The sequence below is a fragment of the Camelina sativa genome, chromosome 15 (genome assembly GCF_000633955.1).
Source record: "Camelina sativa cultivar DH55 chromosome 15, Cs, whole genome shotgun sequence".
Classification (NCBI taxonomy): domain Eukaryota; kingdom Viridiplantae; phylum Streptophyta; class Magnoliopsida; order Brassicales; family Brassicaceae; genus Camelina; species Camelina sativa.
Window position 1 is genome coordinate 17424669 of NC_025699.1, and position 19118 is coordinate 17443786.

The 19118-nt window shown below is 35.5% G+C and overlaps 5 protein-coding genes across 6 annotated transcripts in view; 4 read left to right on the forward strand and 1 right to left on the reverse strand.

Annotated features, from left to right (window-relative positions):
- Positions 1-2323, forward strand: part of LOC104747053 (ER lumen protein-retaining receptor B) — a 4936-nt gene extending 2613 nt beyond the window's left edge. The window contains exons 1-6 of one of the 2 annotated variants that reach the window (XM_010468622.2): positions 7-245; positions 580-845; positions 964-1079; positions 1396-1469; positions 1795-1858; positions 1951-2234. In XM_010468622.2, the coding sequence (XP_010466924.1) occupies positions 155-245; positions 580-845; positions 964-1079; positions 1396-1469; positions 1795-1858; positions 1951-1987 (648 nt within the window). In that variant the 5' untranslated portion in view covers positions 7-154 and the 3' untranslated portion in view covers positions 1988-2234. Of the gene's footprint in view, positions 1-6; positions 246-579; positions 846-963; positions 1080-1395; positions 1470-1794; positions 1859-1950 lie in introns of those variants that run through there. The other variant, XM_019236524.1, reaches the window with a different exon arrangement.
- Positions 2812-4302, forward strand: LOC104747054 (xyloglucan endotransglucosylase/hydrolase protein 3-like). The gene is made up of 4 exons (XM_010468623.2): positions 2812-3016; positions 3112-3212; positions 3308-3501; positions 3606-4302. Exons 1-4 carry the CDS (start codon positions 2818-2820, stop codon positions 3985-3987), a joined length of 876 nt encoding a protein of 291 aa, XP_010466925.1. The 5' UTR covers positions 2812-2817; the 3' UTR covers positions 3988-4302.
- Positions 4138-6183, forward strand: LOC104748560 (putative pentatricopeptide repeat-containing protein At3g25060, mitochondrial). The gene is made up of 2 exons (XM_010470178.2): positions 4138-4152; positions 4296-6183. Exons 1-2 carry the CDS (start codon positions 4138-4140, stop codon positions 6141-6143), a joined length of 1863 nt encoding a protein of 620 aa, XP_010468480.2. The 3' UTR covers positions 6144-6183.
- LOC104747057 (chalcone synthase 1-like) lies at positions 6661-7595 on the forward strand. The gene is made up of 2 exons (XM_010468625.2): positions 6661-6836; positions 6958-7595. Exons 1-2 carry the CDS (start codon positions 6782-6784, stop codon positions 7344-7346), a joined length of 444 nt encoding a protein of 147 aa, XP_010466927.1. The 5' UTR covers positions 6661-6781; the 3' UTR covers positions 7347-7595.
- LOC104747055 (beta-glucosidase 9-like) lies at positions 7728-10536 on the reverse strand. Its single transcript, XM_010468624.2, has 12 exons — positions 10367-10536; positions 10158-10277; positions 9975-10050; positions 9826-9897; positions 9633-9720; positions 9284-9542; positions 9076-9191; positions 8766-8977; positions 8568-8593; positions 8394-8481; positions 8214-8304; positions 7728-8139 (listed from the first exon to the last, which is right to left on the reverse strand). Exons 1-12 carry the CDS (start codon positions 10493-10495, stop codon positions 7914-7916), a joined length of 1503 nt encoding a protein of 500 aa, XP_010466926.1. The 5' UTR covers positions 10496-10536; the 3' UTR covers positions 7728-7913.

Consider the following 19118-nt stretch of genomic DNA (forward strand, 5'->3'; position numbering starts at 1 on the left):
GTGGAAACGCCATCGACGAGATCTAGCACGAACCCGTAGTGTGGGTGTAGGAGAAGACAAACGACGAAAGGAGCAGAGAGCTTCATAAAACCCTAGAGATCTTTGTTTCTTCCAAATTCAGAAGGAGGAGGTTTAGATTAGTCACGAATCGGAGATGAACATTTTCAGATTAGCTGGTGATATGACTCACCTGGCCAGTGTTCTGGTCTTGCTTCTCAAGATCCACACCATCAAATCCTGCGCTGGTTTGTACATTTTTCCTCAATTCGTCTCTGGATTTAGCTGAAATGTGATTTAGATTATGCGGTTTCGATTAGCTTCTCATAATTGACGTTGACCATATGATTCCTCACTCGATTACGTTTCTGTCAATTTGGGAATTTAGAAAGAGTAGTTCAATTGTATAAATGATGGATCTAATTCGAGTATCGGTAGTAATTTCGTCGCCATTGATCGAAGATTGGTCTAATTTGTATGAATGGATCTCACGGGATTGAGGTTTTAAATGTAGTTCGTTGGATCATCACGTTTGATTCAGCGTTTATGAGAGTTTCAATTTGTGTTTTGGTATATTTGCAGGTGTCTCATTGAAGACCCAAGAACTCTATGCCATTGTCTTTGCTACACGGTATTTGGATATTTTCACGAGTTTCGTGTCTCTCTACAACACTTCTATGAAGTTGGTGTTTTTGGGAAGTTCCTTTTCGATTGTTTGGTACATCAAGTATCATAAGGCCGTCCACAGGACTTACGACAGGGAGCAAGATACGTTTCGCCATTGGTTCCTTGTGCTCCCCTGCCTACTCTTAGCTCTTCTTATTCATGAAAAGTTTACCTTTCTTGAGGTTTGTCTTTTCAGTAAGATTGTAATTTATTTTCCATGGAGCCTGAAGGCCCTGAACTGTTTTGTTTGACTAGCTGATTTATATTATTCTGCAATTGGTATGTGCTTTACGATATCAGGTGCTTTGGACGTTTTCATTGTACTTGGAAGCTGTTGCCATATTACCTCAGCTTGTCTTGCTGCAAAGGACTAGAAACATTGACAACTTGACCGGGCAATATATTTTTCTCCTTGGGTACGATCTTGTTTCCATAACTTCCATTTATTTGAAAAGTATCCGTTTTTCTTCATTCCTCTGAACTTCTCTTGACTAGATCCATATTTTATTCCTGTGCATGTCTGGGTACTTCACAGATTTTGGATTTTTGTGCATTTGTGATTTGTTCTACACTTCTACTAATTTGCTATGATGCAATGCTATCTGTTTCTTTTCTTGACCAACATTTTACCCTATTTCCATCATTGACTGGCTGTTCTGAACTTTATGATTTAGTTACGCTCTGACTCTGAGTTTCATAGTTCGATTGACCAATAATGCCCTCTTCTTGCAGGGGGTACCGTGGATTATACATCCTCAACTGGATCTACCGTTACTTCACTGAGCCACACTTTGTTCATTGGATAAGTATGTTCCTCTCTCTCTCAACCTTACTCGTCATTTACACGCATCACACGTTAGCGCATGACCAACTGTTTAGTTTCCTCCTAGTTAGATTAGTTTTTGTCAAGTTGTGCAACTTATGACTGAAAATGTGATGTCAGTTTTGGCCTGCTCATAAGGTCAGACTAAAATTTAGCATCTGGACTCAATAGACATGTAGAGCCTCTTTGCCACACGAATCTTGTGTGAAAGCATCTCGACTCATGATTCACCTTTTTCAATATTTATTGTCTTGGTTATTATTATTCATGATCTGACATTTCAAAAATGTTTGATTACAATGATGCAGCATGGATCGCCGGGCTTGTTCAGACACTGCTATATGCCGACTTCTTCTATTATTATTTCCTAAGGTAACATTTCCCTCATATTCTCCCTTTGTTCTTAATGTTTTAAATTCTGCCTTTGACTGTTTTTTGGTTTTCTTTTCTCGTTATGTTTGCAGCTGGAAGAACAACAAAAAGCTCCAGTTACCAGCTTAATATCTAAATTTTCCAATGCTCGGATGCCCTACGGATTCAATTTGGTGCACGACACAATATCCATCGTGATGTTACCAGTTTATTCCGATGGTGGTTAGTAGAGGAGAACGAGCAGAGATGTGTAAACTCCAGCAATCTAACTTATTACACTTTCTTTAGACTTTCTCGTCCCTCATCTTTTTTGGTCGAGTTAATGTTACTAAATATTTCGACATGACAGTAATATATTCATCACACATTCACACTTCACAACGAAATGTGAACTGTTTTCAAATTGCGGGAAAATGTGACTAAAGATAATAATATGGAGGAAATGTGAAACTCCACTTTTATAAAGAATAAATAGACATGTAATGAAGTAATGTTCTACGAATTATGTGGAGTAGGCTTCTAAATTCTTATCTACCATTCTCGTGATCTAGGTTAGGTAGCAATTTCGAGTAGTCCTAAAAGGAGCAATGGATCAAAAGGTTAATTTTTTTTGTTAACCTTAACGTCAGCATAGACAGTTCTTCTATATTTCGTTACACTCGAATCAAATACTTAATTTGTTCTTACCCATACTCGATCAAATCAACATAATTATCATATAAGCTATTGTAGAAGATAGTAATTAATGGTCTTAGAAAAAAAGATAACATGTGATCAAAAATGGTGATGGCCGATGGGCATGGGGATAATAAGAATGGCGTGTAGGAGATGTATAGAGAATTTGATGTGACTCTAATTTCTTTGTCTCCTCCATATCTTTCATGCTTTCCACTTTTTCAACTTATTAAACCAGTTCATGCAACACTATCGTACCTTACACAAAAACGGATTATATCAAGATGGACTATATGAGAACTTGTGGTGTTTTGGCACTAGCGTTATGGATCATCACAGGGGTAGATTCTAGGGTTTTCAAAGGACGAGGAATCGACAAATATGTTACTTTCGGTCAGAATTATTTTGTTACGTGGGGGCAAAGTCATGTTTCCACACTCCACTCTGGCCAAGAAGTTGATCTCTACATGGATCAATCTTCAGGTTCGTCTCCCTACTTTTTGCTTATATAAAACACCATGAAAAAGCTGTGAAATCCGTAAGGCTTCAATAGGTTTTGCTTCTACATGAAAGTACAGGTGGTGGGTTTGAATCCAAGAACAGCTACGGATCAGGTCTATTCCAAATAAGAATCAAAGTTCCCGGAGGAAATACTGGCGGCATCGTCACGGCCTTTTATGTTTGTATTCTTGATTAATTACACACATCTATACGTATAGACTAATTCTAAACTCATTATCAATAAATTGTCTATATATACGTAAATAATTACAGTTGACTTCGAAAGGAGGTGGTCACGACGAGATTGACTTCGAATTTCTAGGGAACAACTACGGGAAACCGGTAACGTTACAGACAAATCTGTTTCTGAATGGAGAAGGAAACAGAGAAGAGAGGTTTGTGCTTTGGTTCAACCCAACCAAACATTACCACACATACGGGATTCTTTGGAACCCTTACCAAATTGTGTACGTTGATTACATTAATCCTTCTTCTTAATTACTTGTTATCTTTCTCTATTTATTTCATGACAAATAGGTTTAATGCAATTATAATCAACGTGGAATGCTAGGTTTTACGTGGACAACATCCCAATAAGAGTGTACAAAAACGAAAACGGCGTAAGCTATCCAACAAAGCCTATGCAAGTCGAGGCTAGTCTCTGGAACGGTGATGATTGGGCGACTGATGGAGGTCGGACTAAGGTTAACTGGTCTTACTCTCCTTTCATTGCCCATTTCCAAGACTTCTCTCTATCCGGCTGCAACATAGATGGTCGGAGTAATAATGTCAGCGCTTGTGCATCCTCCAACTACTGGTGGAATGCAGGCAATTATCAAAGATTAAACGGACACGAACAGAGTATGTATGAGCATTTCAGGAACAAGTACATGAACTATGACTATTGTACTGATCGCTCTAAGTACCAAACTCCTCCTAGAGAATGTTATTGATGAAGTAACATAACGTATACAGGGGATTTTTAAAATCTCCTTTCTATAAGTTACAAAAACTTATTACGAGAGGTATTAATCAAGGAGAGTGTTAAGTTATAGTAATATAAGGACTACATATCACAGCTGAGAAGTTGATCGTATTTGTGTATGCTCAAAATAGTAGTATGTGTTAAATACAATTAAATGATTAATTCAACCCAACGTATGTGTTAAATGCCTTGACCGGCCGGTACGTTCCGGTTTGCATAATCAAATTTGGTTTTGAAAAAGTTATCAAGCAATTGAATTGGATAACTATCAGATAGAATCAAACACGAGTGAGAGAGTTAAGTTCGGTCTGGTTTGGTTTGACAGACAACATTTTCTGTATGTTACATCGGACTCTCTTGTGTCCGAGACGTCTCAAACTTTTGCTATCTGCTAGTAATTACAAGCGGAACATTGCTCAGGTCCACGCTTTCGTAATCACTTCCGGTAATTTAGTTAATGGAAGCTCCATTAGTCGCGATCTCGTTGCTTCATGTGGACGAATCGGGGAGATCTTTTATGCACGTAAGGTGTTCGAGGAATTGCCTCAGAGGAGTGTTTCTGTTTATAATTCCATGGTTGTGGCGTATTCTCGTGGAAACAAACCAGATGAGGTTTTACGGCTTTATGATCAGATGATAGATGAAAGGGTTCAACCAGATAGCTCAACGTTTACTATGACGATCAAGGCGTGCTTGACTTGTATGGCTTTAGAGAAAGGAGAGGAAGTGTGGTGTAAAGCAGTTGAATTTGGGTATAAAAATGATGTCTTTGTTTGTTCGTCTGTTTTGAATCTGTATGTGAAGTGTGGGAAAATGGATGAAGCAGAGGTTTTGTTTAGAAAGATGACGAAAAGAGATGTTATTTGCTGGACAACAATGGTGACAGGGTTTGCACAGGGTGGTAAGTCATTGAAGGCAGTTGAGTTCTACAGAGAGATGCAAAATGAAGGATTTGGTAGGGATAAGGTTGTGATGTTGGGTCTGTTACAAGCTTCTGGTGATCTCGGGGATATGAAAATAGGCAGTTCGGTTCATGGTTATATGATTAGAACAGGTCTTCCTATGAATGTTGTAGTTGAAACTAGTCTGGTTGATATGTATGCTAAGGTTGGGTTTATAGAGCTTGCTTCCAGGGTGTTTAGTAGGATGGTGTTTAAGACCACAGTTTCGTGGGGGTCGTTGATCTCTGGATTTGCTCAAAATGGATTAGCCAGTAATGCTTTTGAAGCAGTAGTGGAGATGCAGAGCCTTGGGTTTCACCCAGATCTAATGACTCTTGTTGGAGTACTTGTGGGGTGTTCGCAAGTCGGGTCATTAAAGTCTGGTAGATCGGTACATTGTTACATTTTGAAAAGGCACGTTCTTGATCGAGTAACAGCAACTGCATTGATGGACATGTACTCAAAATGTGGTGCTGTTTCAAAATCAAGAGAAATCTTTGAACAGGTTGGAAGGAAAGACTTGGTTTGTTGGAACACAATGATATCTTGTTATGGAATCCATGGTAACGGTCAAGAAGTTGTATCAATGTTCCTCAAAATGAGGGAATCAAAGATAGAACCCGACCACGCCACGTTTACATCCCTTCTCTCTGCTCTTAGCCACTCAGGTCTTGTAGAACAAGGCCAACATTGGTTCAGCGCCATGATAAACAAATATAATATCCAACCGAGCGAAAAACACTACGTGTGTTTGATCGATCTTCTCGCACGTGCAGGGAGAGTCGAAGAGGCTCTTGAGATGATAAACTCGGCCAAACTTGAAAATGCTTTGCCTATTTGGGTTGCTCTTCTTTCAGGATGCATCAGTCACAGGAATATGTCAGTTGGCGACATCGCTTCTAATAAGATTCTTCAGTTGAATCCGGATAGCACCGGGATCCAAACACTAGTTTCTAACTTCTTTGCAACTGCCAATAAGTGGAAGGAAGTGGCCAAAGTGAGGAAGTTGATGAGAAATCGGGCCATGGAGAAGGTACCAGGCTACAGCGCCATCGAAGTAAATGGGCAGCTTCAAACTTTTCTAATGGAAGATCTGAGCCACCATGAACATTATCACATTTTGCAAGTGTTGAGAAACTTGAATTCTGAGATGAAGAATGTATATACATACACCCATTTCTAAATGTGTTATTTCCCATTAGTACTACTGCCCTTTAAAATCATTATACTCCTCTTTTCTGAAATAATCTAATGTCGATCATCACGATGCCTGATCATCGAAACTCATTAGTGAAAATATTCAAATCGAAGTTAAAAATCTGACTTGAAATTGAAAAGCAGAGGCAGATTCGAAGACGAAGCACTCCACAAAATTTGTTTTGGTATATTATGGTGAAACTGTAAAAAATAATTTGTCCCACTTGACTTGGATAGCCCCAATTTGCCACCACAAGGTGTCTCGATCGTTAGACTTTGTTGTAAAATGAGGCTTGGAAGGGAGAAAGAGAAACAAAGAAGTTTCCAATCAGTTTCCCGGAGGCTTCTCTCCACTCCCTGCCAATTTGCTACCGCACAATATATATCTTTCGAAAGTCAAGTGTATGTGCAAGTTTTTCTTCTCTCGACAATGTACACACACCATCCAATTTGTTTGGACCATTTTTGTTAACTGATAAGGGAAAAAATAATAACAATAAAAGGAGAAAAAGAGGGATACGGGTCTTTTAGCCGTGTGTATAAATAAACTTGAATATCCCACTCTCTCTCCATAGGCATATAGCCTTCAAGCAATGTCTTGAAAGCTTTGCGCTGCGTCAGAAGATGGGTACTCGGTACCCGTCCGACACTACGAGTACCATGGCGCGAAAAGGCGGAGGTAAAAAAAAAAAAAAAGAGACATAATAAGAATTAAGAAACCATTTACAAATTAAAGTAGTGCATATATATAAAAATGTATATATATATGATTAACAACGGTTGTCTCAAATATTTTGCAGAGTTACGACAGGAGATAACGGTAATCAACGTCTCTCAGCTGAGTATGGAGGGACAAAACAGGGCTATACAAGAGTGGGGTATGCCGGAGTCCACACTCACACACCTCGTCATCTGCATCACACCTAGCCAAAATATACATGGCCCTGACCACCATCTCACCACGTTACTCAGTACTCGTCCCTCTTTCGTCCATTACCAGTACCAACAAGGCTGGTATGACGAGGCTACTGCCATCCGTCTCTATAGGGACTTCCTCAGAAGAAACGACCCTGCCTTCCTTGTCTTGTCCGAGGTTACCACGCCTATGTTCATTGAGGTGCAGAGGAATGAGGTTCCTAATCCTCTCCGTCGAAGAAGTGCGAGGGAGTTGTGGAGACAAAACTCATAGTGAGAGAAGACATGGTGAAAATGCATAGGTCCGGGATCCCACCGTTGTTCCTCTTGAGGACAATGCATTTCCCTTCTTAAAACGATTGGTTTAAACTTTAAACTCATTTGCTTCAGTTGTGTTTATGTCTACCATCATACTTGGATTTTCTTGTGCTAAGTTAAAGTTGCACGTACGCTTCAGTTGTGTTTATGTGAGAATAAAATTGCAATTAAAGTGAGTTAATAGGAAGATGAGTTACATTATAATAAGTTAGAACATGTTGGTTGGTCATCTAAGATAAACTATTATCAGTGACAGGCTAGCTCGCATGCTTGAGTACTCAAAAGGTTGAAGTCTTATGTCGAAACCATGTTGATGTTGGTGACTGCGGAACACATGTATGCTAAAATTTTTTTTAATCTACTTTCAGGTTACATCATACGGCTTCTCAAGCTTGTTATTGGTTAGTCTTATGTACCAATCTTGACAATGTATGTTTCTGTGTAAATACCATGCAAATTTATCGGAATATATTCGTTGTCTGTTTAAGTAAAAGGAAACTCAAGAAAATAAGAAACTTGAGTTCTACTGGGAAAAAATACCAGGAGAAGAAGATACCGAGAGGTTCTTGTGCACTCTGATCGTCCCTTTAAGAAAAGCAGAGTACCAAAGAGCAGAGGTTTTGGGAGATCTTTTACGTTCCGGGTCGGTAAAATTCACATAGTATAATCCATATGTGTAATTATAATTGAGAAACTCGAACAAGTCCATGAATGACCATTGGAAGTAGCCTCTTGTATCTGAGCCATTCCTACACAAATTGTCACCGTTCGTTTAGTATTGTGTTTACAAGGCAAGTCTTGTTGAACAAGCATATTTACACACCTCACTGATTTAAGCACGGAACCGATATAAGCGTGAAGGTATTCAACTCTTCCCATGTCGTTAAGCTCTGAGTTGTGGTTGGTAGGTTGACCTGATTGTAGTATTTTACAATTAAACTCTCAAGACTCATAAAATGTTTAGGAAGCTATATATATATGAAACAAGAAATGAGAAAGAGACCATTTTCAAGAATGTAGACGGGAGGATTGCCATAGTTTTGCTTTATGTATTCCAACACTCCTTCAAGACCCCAAGGAAGCACATCAAACTGTAAGATATATAAAAGAAGACAAGATTAAAAGAGGTATACGAAAACGGGCTTCTGAAATTATTGGCAGTCTTTTGGAAACTCACCGAGACCATTGTAGAATTCCCAATGGCTGTCATAGATAAAAAAAAAAAAAAAAAAAAAAAAAAAAAAAAAAAAAAAAAAAAAAAAAAAAAAAAAAAAANAAAAAAAAAAAAAAAAACACACAAACAAAAAGAGTCAGGTATATATGGTAGATTAGAAGAAAACCGCATACAAAAGATCCCAAGATATAAAAAGCATACGGAGTAGTGCAGCATCCACGTCTAAATTATAATCTCCTTGGACGGAATTGGATAAGTGTTTGATGTAAAATGTTGTGTAGTGTATGACTCCCAAGAAGTCAAATGAGTCTTTAACGAGATCTGATTCGTCTTCCCAAAAACTTGGCAGTCTCTTCCCCACGATCTTCTTCATCACATCAGGATAGTCTCCAAACACCAGTGGGTGCAGAACCCTGGAAGCATGTTTCTTGCCCTTTTTAGCAAAGCAGGCAAAAAGAAGAACTTTAGAATAAACATAAAAAAAAAAAAAAAAGAATTCAAATTAACAAACCAGCCTAAATAGAAATCTTTGGCTCTTTGAGTTGCGATCTTGTCCTCTTGAGAGCTAGTAAAAGGAACCATCCAGTATGCAAAACATGTTATACCTACAGATCCATTCTGCTTATACTACAACATCACACAAGAGACAGCGAGATAGAGAGAGAGGTACGTAAGTCGAACATTCAAGAGATCAAGGAAATGTGTGTTTGTAAATTTACCTTATACTTTTGCTTATACAATCTAGCGGTAGATGCATGGGCAAGCAACATGTTATGGAGTGCAATATAAGGCTCAGTTGAAGAGTTTCCTCTGGAGCAGTTGACTACCCCGAAGGGAGGAGAACAATGCTTAGGAGGCATAACTCCCAAGTCGTAACCTCCCGATGCTAGCATATTGGGTTCATTTATCGTCGACCAGTGTTTCACTGCATTCCCAAACTCTCTGAAGCAAACGTCTGCAAAAGCCGTGAAGTCATCGCTGCAACAGAAGAAGAAAATTTAAGACAGCACACACTTATGACTTGAGAGAGTTATGAGTAGATTTTTTTAGTTGCAAGGAAGCTTTTACATGATTTTGCGGTCAATCCATCCTCCGTATTCATCTTCAAGAGCCTGAGGGAGATCATTGTGATGCAACGTAACATGCGGTTCAATTCCTGTACTCTCAGTTCATGCCAAACACAGAGAGAACCCATAACATACTCAAGTTCATGTTCTTCCAAAACAGAGGACTTATGTATACACAATAAATGGTCTCTCACCATATTTTTTGAGCTCATCTAAGAGGTTTTTGTAGAACCGTAATCCCTTTGGATTCACATGGCCTCTTCCACCTGAAAAACTACTAATTTGAACAAAACGAAACGCTAACCAAAATTGGCAAGAAACACAAACACACGCACACGCATACTTGGTATAAGCCGCGGCCATGAAATGGAGAGTCGAAATGCATCTAAACCCATGTCGTACATCAGCCTTACGTCCTCCTGAATTAAAATTGTTAAAATTTACAGAGCTAGCAAACACATCAAACACATCAAACACAAGAAGAACATATACATGAGATCACTATATGTCTATATGACCAACCAACCTTATACTTATGATACCCATCACAGTCTATATCTTTAATAAGTTCATGCCCATTACTAGACTCAAGGTATGTGTCCCAAATGCTAGGTTTCCTCCCATCTTCATCAACAGCTCCTTCCCACTTTTGAAAGGAAAAAAACAAACATTCTACGATCACTGAAAACATCCAAAATGCTTTAGACAATAAGTTCCAACTCCCAAACGGCAAACCTGAAAAGCAGAGACAGCTGATCCGAAAACGAAACCTTCGGGGAAATCGTTCTTGCTGTAATCATAGCTACATCTCACGGAAAAAGCCAAACCCAGTATAATGGTAATCACAAAAAAACTCTGTTTCATCTCTTACCCAAAAGTAGACTACGTGACGGGGAACAAAACAGTGAACAGTTTGCATTTTACGTCTAATAATGGATCCAAAATCGTAATCTAAACTTGTGTGGTGGACTGATAACCACGTGTCACGTATCTGTTCAAAAATATGACTCTAATGCAAGTTGTGGGTGTGTTTTTTAGTTGTTGTTGTTATGCATGTCGGGCGTATAGTTTTTTTCCACCTTTATGTAAAGTTTTATTCAAACCCTAAAAACTGTTTTACAATGATAGTAACATTTAATGTACTAAAAAGTTGGCCACGCAATGCGTAAGTTTTTAAATAATTGTTTCTTTTTGGTAATTTTATTATATAAAGTTTAATGACAAAATTACTAATTAACGAAATTGTGACACGTGTCAAATATATTGATAAGATGTTGACACATGTCAATTCTAAATTTATTAAAATTTTAAAAAATAAAAATGTAAAAATTAAAACCCTGCCATAAAAAAGTTTTATATAAAAGTACAATAGAGAAAAAACCTAATTTTATTTAAAATCTTTTAAAGAAAAAAAAACTTTTGTAAACTTCCAAATATAAAACAAAACTATTAACAGTTTTAAAAATATTAAAAGGCAATTATAAGAAAATTATAAAATTTAAACAGCTTTAAAATTTTAAAAAGATCATTATAAGGAATATATATATATATATATAAATATATATCATAAAATTCGAAATTATAATATAGTTTATTTATTTTGATTTTAAGTTGCTACTTTTACAAAATGATTACTTTTTATATAAGATAAAAAAATGATTGTAAAAATATACAATTAATTACGGTTTCTAAGAAAAAGATGGCTGAAGTAAAATATAAATAAAAAAATAGATTGTCTCATATTATTTTTCACCAATCAAATAATTTATTCAAAAAGACTACAATTGTAATATATAAGATAGGAGTATGTAATATTAACGTATGCGTTTTTTTACTATAAAAATGCTAAAGTGAAGAGACATATAATATGTTATTTAAGTTTTTCATAAAGATAATTTGTTGGTATTAGTAAAGACTAAAGAATATATTTTAACAGTAAGATATATTTGTGCGTACAAATACATTTTTAGTGGTAATGTATATAGTAGATTTGTAAATGGATATACATTAGTGTATTACAGAAAACAAAAAATAACTATTTTCTATAACTAAGAGTTTATCTCTTTACTTTTATACATTGTTTTTACTTATGAAAATAATTAAATATATATTCTTTGTTCAATTTTATTTTATTTTAATTACTTTGAACTCATCTAGAACTATTTTCTTTAACTAAAAGTGTATCTATTTACTTTTTTTTTCAACTAAATAATAAATTAAAAATAAATTCCTCGGTTTGTTGTCTAAGCTGGAGGGAAGGGGTTTACAAAAGAAACTTCAGAGATAAGAGAACGCGAAGCACGGGCAAGATAATCTGCCTTCGTATTTGACGCATGAGAGATCCAAGAGATATAGAATAGTGGGAAGGACTCCAGCGAGTTAAACTCATCGAGCATGTTGGAGAAGGACGGCCAATCTTCAGGGACTGCACAATAGTGAGTAACTCAACACAACCAGTCTTGAAATGTTGACAAGCGATCCCTGCAGCATGTATCCGGCCCATGACTGACAACAACGCTTCTAATTCTGAATGTAGGGGAGAGGGATCCATCTTAGACACTTGGCCTCCAACAACAAGGTTCGCTCCTCACCAGCGCAACACCACCAGCCCAATCCTGAATGCACATTGGTTGCTTTCCAAGAACCATTAATCTGACAACCATGTAAAGAAACTTGGACATCCGAAGACGGAGCTGACATGACCGACGTAAAAGAGAGCGCCTCTTCCCAGGCTAACTTATCGCCCAAAGCCTGAGCAATTATATCATTCGTCATTATCTTTAAATCTTGATTTTTTATTTATTTATGACCTTCCAGATTACCCATAAATTATATGGTAATTGAAGAAGTTGATCAGAATCACCCTGTTGAGAGGCACCCCTCGAGAAAAAAAAATCCAAATTCGAATACACGGACTCATATGGAAAACCCTTTGACGAGACCAAAGTCGGAGATAAATCCCAAACTTAACATGAGCGAGGGCATTCAAAGAAAACATGATTAATAGTCTCAACCGCATAGTCGCATCATTTATACCAAATATCACATTGGACAACTCCGTGTATCAATTTATTTTTATAGATAGTTTTTTCTTATTAAAAATATTTATTTTATATTCTTTGTTAAATTTAATTTTATTTTAAAAACTCTAAACCCGCACATCGGGCGGGTCCTAATCTAGTTGTAGTATAATTTATGGTTTTATAAAATTTAGTTGGTGTAGTGTATATATATAAATTCAAATAATATTCATCTGTGATACAAATATTGTTAATTATTTTTATATTTCAAATAATTTATAATTCTAGTTTAGATTAGTAGTTTCTAAAATATTTTGAACACAACTTTTTATCTCGTTATATGTTATAAAAGAAACATCATTCAACTAATTGTTGATAGAGCACTAATTCTAAACTTAACAATGAAATGGTTGTGAGGTGAGTACTACTTGTTGAATATAGTTTCTCATGGTATAGAACTATAGATAAAAAATAATGTTTTCCTAAATTGATTTTTGACATTTATCTTTGACAACCTCATTTCTAGGTTTTTTTAGTGATAACTTTTTGCTGTCAGTGTAGCAATGTTTAAAAAACTTTAGGGTAATTAAAAGAAAAATAAGAGAGTTCATTTAAAAGCTTATAGGGGTAGATTGTAGTAATGTTTGTTGAGGATCGTAAATGAATTCTCTAAAATAAAGTTAAAAAATACATAGTGGATTCTCTTAAAAATAAGGAATAAAATTACTTATAATTTAATGTCAAAGATAAAAATAAATTAAAATATGCAAAGATACTTATTTATATAATCTAGTCAATGTAATCAAAACACAGTTTACTCCACATTTTTACCTATTTAATTTAATGATACAATATATGAAAGTTTAATATTTCCCTTCTTTTCTTATTTTTACATGGTTATTTAAAATTTATATTTTATCAAATGTATAAGAAATGACCAAATTTGGTTGCACACATACGGTTACAAAAGGTTATGGATTCAATATATCTCTAATTTCATTCTTTGGAAAGATGTTGTGGAATCTGATTTTTTAAACCATTTATTTCATTAAGCATAAAATTTATACAAAAGTTTAGATCAAAACTTAATGTTAAAAAAAAGATATGAGTTCAAAAAATCTAAAATTCCATTCATCTGACGAGATCTTAGCTACTTCAGTTAGTGTTTTCATCCAAAAACGGATGTTATAAAGAATTGTGTCAAACTCTAAATAAACTTAACAAATTCTTACTAATCACTTTAAGTTAAACCAAATATGATACTATGGAGAGAATGATATGTTTTTTTTTGATAAAACTCTACTCAAATGTATAATTCTTTCATTTTTTTGAAAGAACGATAACCTCATCTATGACCAAATACATAGGATCCCCTGTTGAAGACTAAAAACAGTAAAAAAAAAAAAAATTTGCATTTTAACACACTTTTCTATAAAAAATTACATTCTAACACACTTTTGCACCATCACACACTTTTCTTATATTGTTTTACTTTCTTACCCTTTAACTCTCTCTCCAAACATATTACTTCCCAACAATACATCCTTCTTTTATTTTTTTTTATTTTTTATTCTATTTCATTTCCTTTATCTTTTTTTTCTCAGCCTCTCTAACTCTCTCTCCATCTCCAAATAATTTTTATTTTATTTGTTTATCTTACTCCCTTTCTTTAATATATGTATTTGAATAATCTTGAGTGGTAGATAACAATATATATATTTCTTAGCCACATTTATACATTTCTTTTAATTTTGCATTTTGATATATTTATCATCTACAAAATCAAATCTATATGCTTATATGTTTATGATTATTTAGTTTCATGTTCAATATATATAATATCATCCATCAAATCTTTTTCATTTGTTATTGACCATCAGTTTTATGTTTTCTAGTAAAAATTATTCAGATTTGGCTACATTTGTTACAATTGCTATGAAATTAAATTTATGATTATGGTTTATGATCTAAAATTTAGGATTTAGGGTTTAGAATTTTAGGGTTTAGAGCTTAGAGATGTAGGGTTTAGAGTTTAGTATAGGATATAATGAATGCTTTCATGCTTAGGTTTTTAGGGGATATGATGAGGTTAAAATTGTTTGATAGTTAACAATGACTACTTCACCAACACAAATAGTTTTTAGTGGACGTGCATAACTTAGCATCCATGTGGACTTGATTTTATGGACATGAAAGATTAAAATCGTTTAATAGTTTACCATGACTACTTTACTAAACCACAAATTGTTTAATTAATTAGGTATTCATATGTTTTTCTCTTGTCATCCAAAAATAAGTATTCATCTATGTATGTTAACCATCCACATAATAGCGAACAACATCAATGAATTTGGAAATTTATAAATAATATAATGCAAGAAGTCAAAAATTTGGTCTAAATTAAGGTTCAAGGTGTACAGGTTGGGGTAGGTCAATTTCATGTTTTATAGTAAAAGATCTTCATATTTCACTACATTTGTTAAAATTTCTATGATATTAAATTTATGATTATGGTTTATGATCTAAGGTTAAGGTCTAAAGTTTAGGATTTAGGCTTTAGGGTTTAGGGTTTAGGCTTTAGGGTATAGGGTTTAGGATTTAGGGTTTCGAGGGTTTAGGATATAATATAATGAACGGTCTCATGCTTAGTTTTTTAGGGATATGATGAGGTTAAATTTGTTTGATAGTTAACAACGACTGTTTCACCAAAACACAAGTAGTTTTTAGTGGACGTGTATAACTCATCATCCATGTGGATTTTATTTTAAGTATCCAAATAAGTATCCACAAATAAGACGTTAGTATCCACAAATACGTATCCACATAATAAGACTTTTTTAGCATCCGCATTACAATTAACAAATATTCAACTATAATTGGATAATATATAAGGTCACTGTCTCGTGGATATCATGTGGTTAATTTACATGTAAACTAACCATATGGTTAGTATTTTGTGGACGCCATATGGTCGTTGTCTCGTGAACAACCCTTAAAAATCAACATATGGGAATTGATTGTTGATGCCACAAAGAAACTAAATATATGGTCACTGTCTCGTGGATATCATGTGGTCAGTTTACATGTATTTTTATGTTTTTATATGATCATCCACAAATAAGAATCATATATATAAAAGTAAGGTTTCACTCTCTCCTTATTGGCTGATTTTCATTTAATATTTTTTATTTTTCATATTTTTTTTATATTACAAATCCATAATTACAATATTACTTGCTACTATTAAATGACCATATAATTCATTTTAAAGTTAATCACTCACTTACCACCATTATGATTTTTCTAATTGATTGTGTCAACTTTCAATTGACAGTTACATATTGTGCATATATATCATAATTACAAATCCATAATTACAATATTATTTGCTAATATTAAATTCCCATATAATTCATTTTGAAGTTAATCACCCACTTACCACCATTATGATTTTCTAATTGATTGTGTCAATTTTCAATTGACAGTTACATATTGTGCAATTACTACAATAACATATGAATTTTTATAAAAAAACTCATAACCCACATAAATTTTATTTATTATAAATAGTTGTTTCTAGCTATCCTAACACACATAAAATATATGCAGTATGCTCTAGCCTTTTTCTGGTGAAGATGATTTGTTTTTATTTTCTTTTTTGTGAAGAGCTAATTTGTTACTTCTACTTTCATATTTCTCTATTATTTACGGATTCTCCATCTCCAAACTCTATGCTGAGATTTGTTTTAAGATATGAATGTCCACGTATTGAATATATATTCTTCTTCTACTAAATTTATAAATTTAGATATAGAATAATGCAAGAGGGTCTTATACTCCCTCCATATCATAGTAAGTAATTATTTCTGTTTTATATTTACTTATATATGTATTTAATTTTCTCTTTCTTGTATTTTTTATTTTGTATGTAATATTTGTTATTGTTGGCAATATATATATATATATATGTTATTTTTGGATATTAAATATATTAACATAATTAATCTTATTATTTATAAGTTTAAGTATGAAATAATAATAAATATAGAATAATATGCCATGTGAGATGAATTTTAGTTGAATTTTATTCAAACAAAATAAATTATAAATGTAACTTCCATAATTCTAAATGTGATGTAATTGCCATCAATTCTTATCATATAAATAATCATTCTCTCATATTGGTATTTTATCACTCTTCCGTTCTCACATTCTCTCATATCTTCACTATTCCTCAAATCTTTTTTATTTTTATTTTGTTATTGTATGGGCTACAAAACCAGATGAAATATGAAACGACCGACCCCTTTTTTTTAATAATAATAAATAATAATAATAATAGAATAAATAAACTACAACTAGTGGTCCCATATCCACTAACCACCTAACCACATTCACAATCAACAGCGGAATAACAAACCAATAAATATCCAATAAACCAATAACCAATAAAATCATAACCAGTATTAATTCCAATCACAAACTAATGATCCAAACAGCATAAATCAAATAACCAGCAATCCTAAACAATGTTCTAGGACTCAACTCTAGCAACCTAACAGAAGCCAGACAACCAAGCGAACCACTAGAACATCCTCCTCTTCATCGCCTTGATTCCACGATCACACTTTGCCTTTACCTGCACCACAAACACAAATTGAGATGCATGAGTATTTGATAAACACTCAGTGAGGCAATCCTCCCATCTACTGGGCTATACACACAAGCAACAATGATTCCAAAGTTCCAAAACAAGCAACAAACAAACACACAAACCAGGAAATCAAACATCGTCTCGCTGGAAGGGAGGTGTCGACCGACACCAGCCTAGTGTCGACCGACACTGGCTCAATGGTGTCGACCGACACTACCCCACAGTGTCGATCGATGCCCAATTTGCTGGTGTCGACCGACACCAAGTGGTATCGATCGACACTCCCTCTGCAACTGCGATCCGCGCGAAGTCGAGAGTCGAATCTCGCTCCCAAATCTCCTCCAAATCGTCCAATACTCAAAACCCAAGCCTTATACCTCCATAGGAACCTGTATCAACCAATCCCCAACAAGAAAAACATACAAACAAGCAACAACAAGCAAGAACAAGGGAATCAAAGGCTTAGATTAGCCATGGTCATGCACTCACCTTCTAAAATGAAAATGAACCGTTAACTATCAAATCCCTCCGGTGAAAAGCTATTCCTAGGCATCACGAAGCTTTTCACAAAATTTCAGCACGATCGGATCTCAGATGAAACCGCAATCGATCCCAAAACTCCCACTGGTCTCAATCCGCGACTGAGAAGAAACGTCCCACAAAACTGCCGATATCTCCTAGAATATTAACCCAAATTCACTTCTGTAAAAAGGAGAGTGTACGAAAATCTCTTAGCTACAACCCTACCAAAACTCAATACCTTTCAAAACGATTTGAGTATACAGATCTTCCTTCTCCCAAACCCTGACGATTCTGTTCCTTTTTGCTTTGAACACCAAAATCAAGTTTACTCTTCCTTCTCCTCTTTCTCTTTGTTTTCAGCGGCTAGGCAACAACAAAACACGACCTAGGTCATTCTCCCAGTTAAATATCACGGTTTAATGGTTTTCCCTAAACCAAACCGGTCCAAATCGATTAAAAACTCAATCTGGTCGAACCAGAAAATCAGTGGTGTCGACCGACACCCCCTTGGTGTCGATCGACACCCTCACCCAAAACACTCAAATTGGTTTGCGGGTGTTACAATTCTCCCCCACCAAACTGGATTCGTCCTCGAATCTCGAACAACCATCAGCCAAGGACTCCCGTGCAACCGTCTCCACGGCCCGCACTCCTCCGACTGATCTACAGAAGGTCACCTCTAGGCGATAGACTCACGCTCCAGGCGTCATTTGCTCTTGACTTTTTGGACTTTCCTTTACTCATAGGCCTAAACCTTGAGTTTTATTGGCTCCTCATCAGACCTAAGTCTGCATGCCAAATGTTGGCTCCTCATCAGGCCGAAGCCCGCATGCCATAATATATAAGGAAAAGTCCAAACTCGTCTCTCGGGTTGCCACCCTACAGCGCGCCCCCGGATCGTCATCCGAAGTCGATATACCAACCATACTCCCGAGCCACAAAGTCTCTGAATATAGCAGTACTAGGAGAACCTAAGTCCCCCAAGAGTCGCGAGCAAACGATTCTGAACACGTCTGAGTCCTATCCCTATCCAGGTTTCCTTCCCGTGGCTCGCGTAAAAACATCTCAATGTCCTACCAACCACATATTCCCTCACTGGAATACCTCATGACCACACAAGGGCCAAACAAATGTCCACGCCACAAGGGCCGCCACAATGGCCAAACAAATGTCCTAAAGAGGACCACCACCAAGGCTAAACAAATGTCCTAAAGAGGACCGCCACCAAGGCCAAACAAATGTCCTAAAGAGGACCGCCACCAAGGCCAAACAAATGTCCTAAAGAGGACCG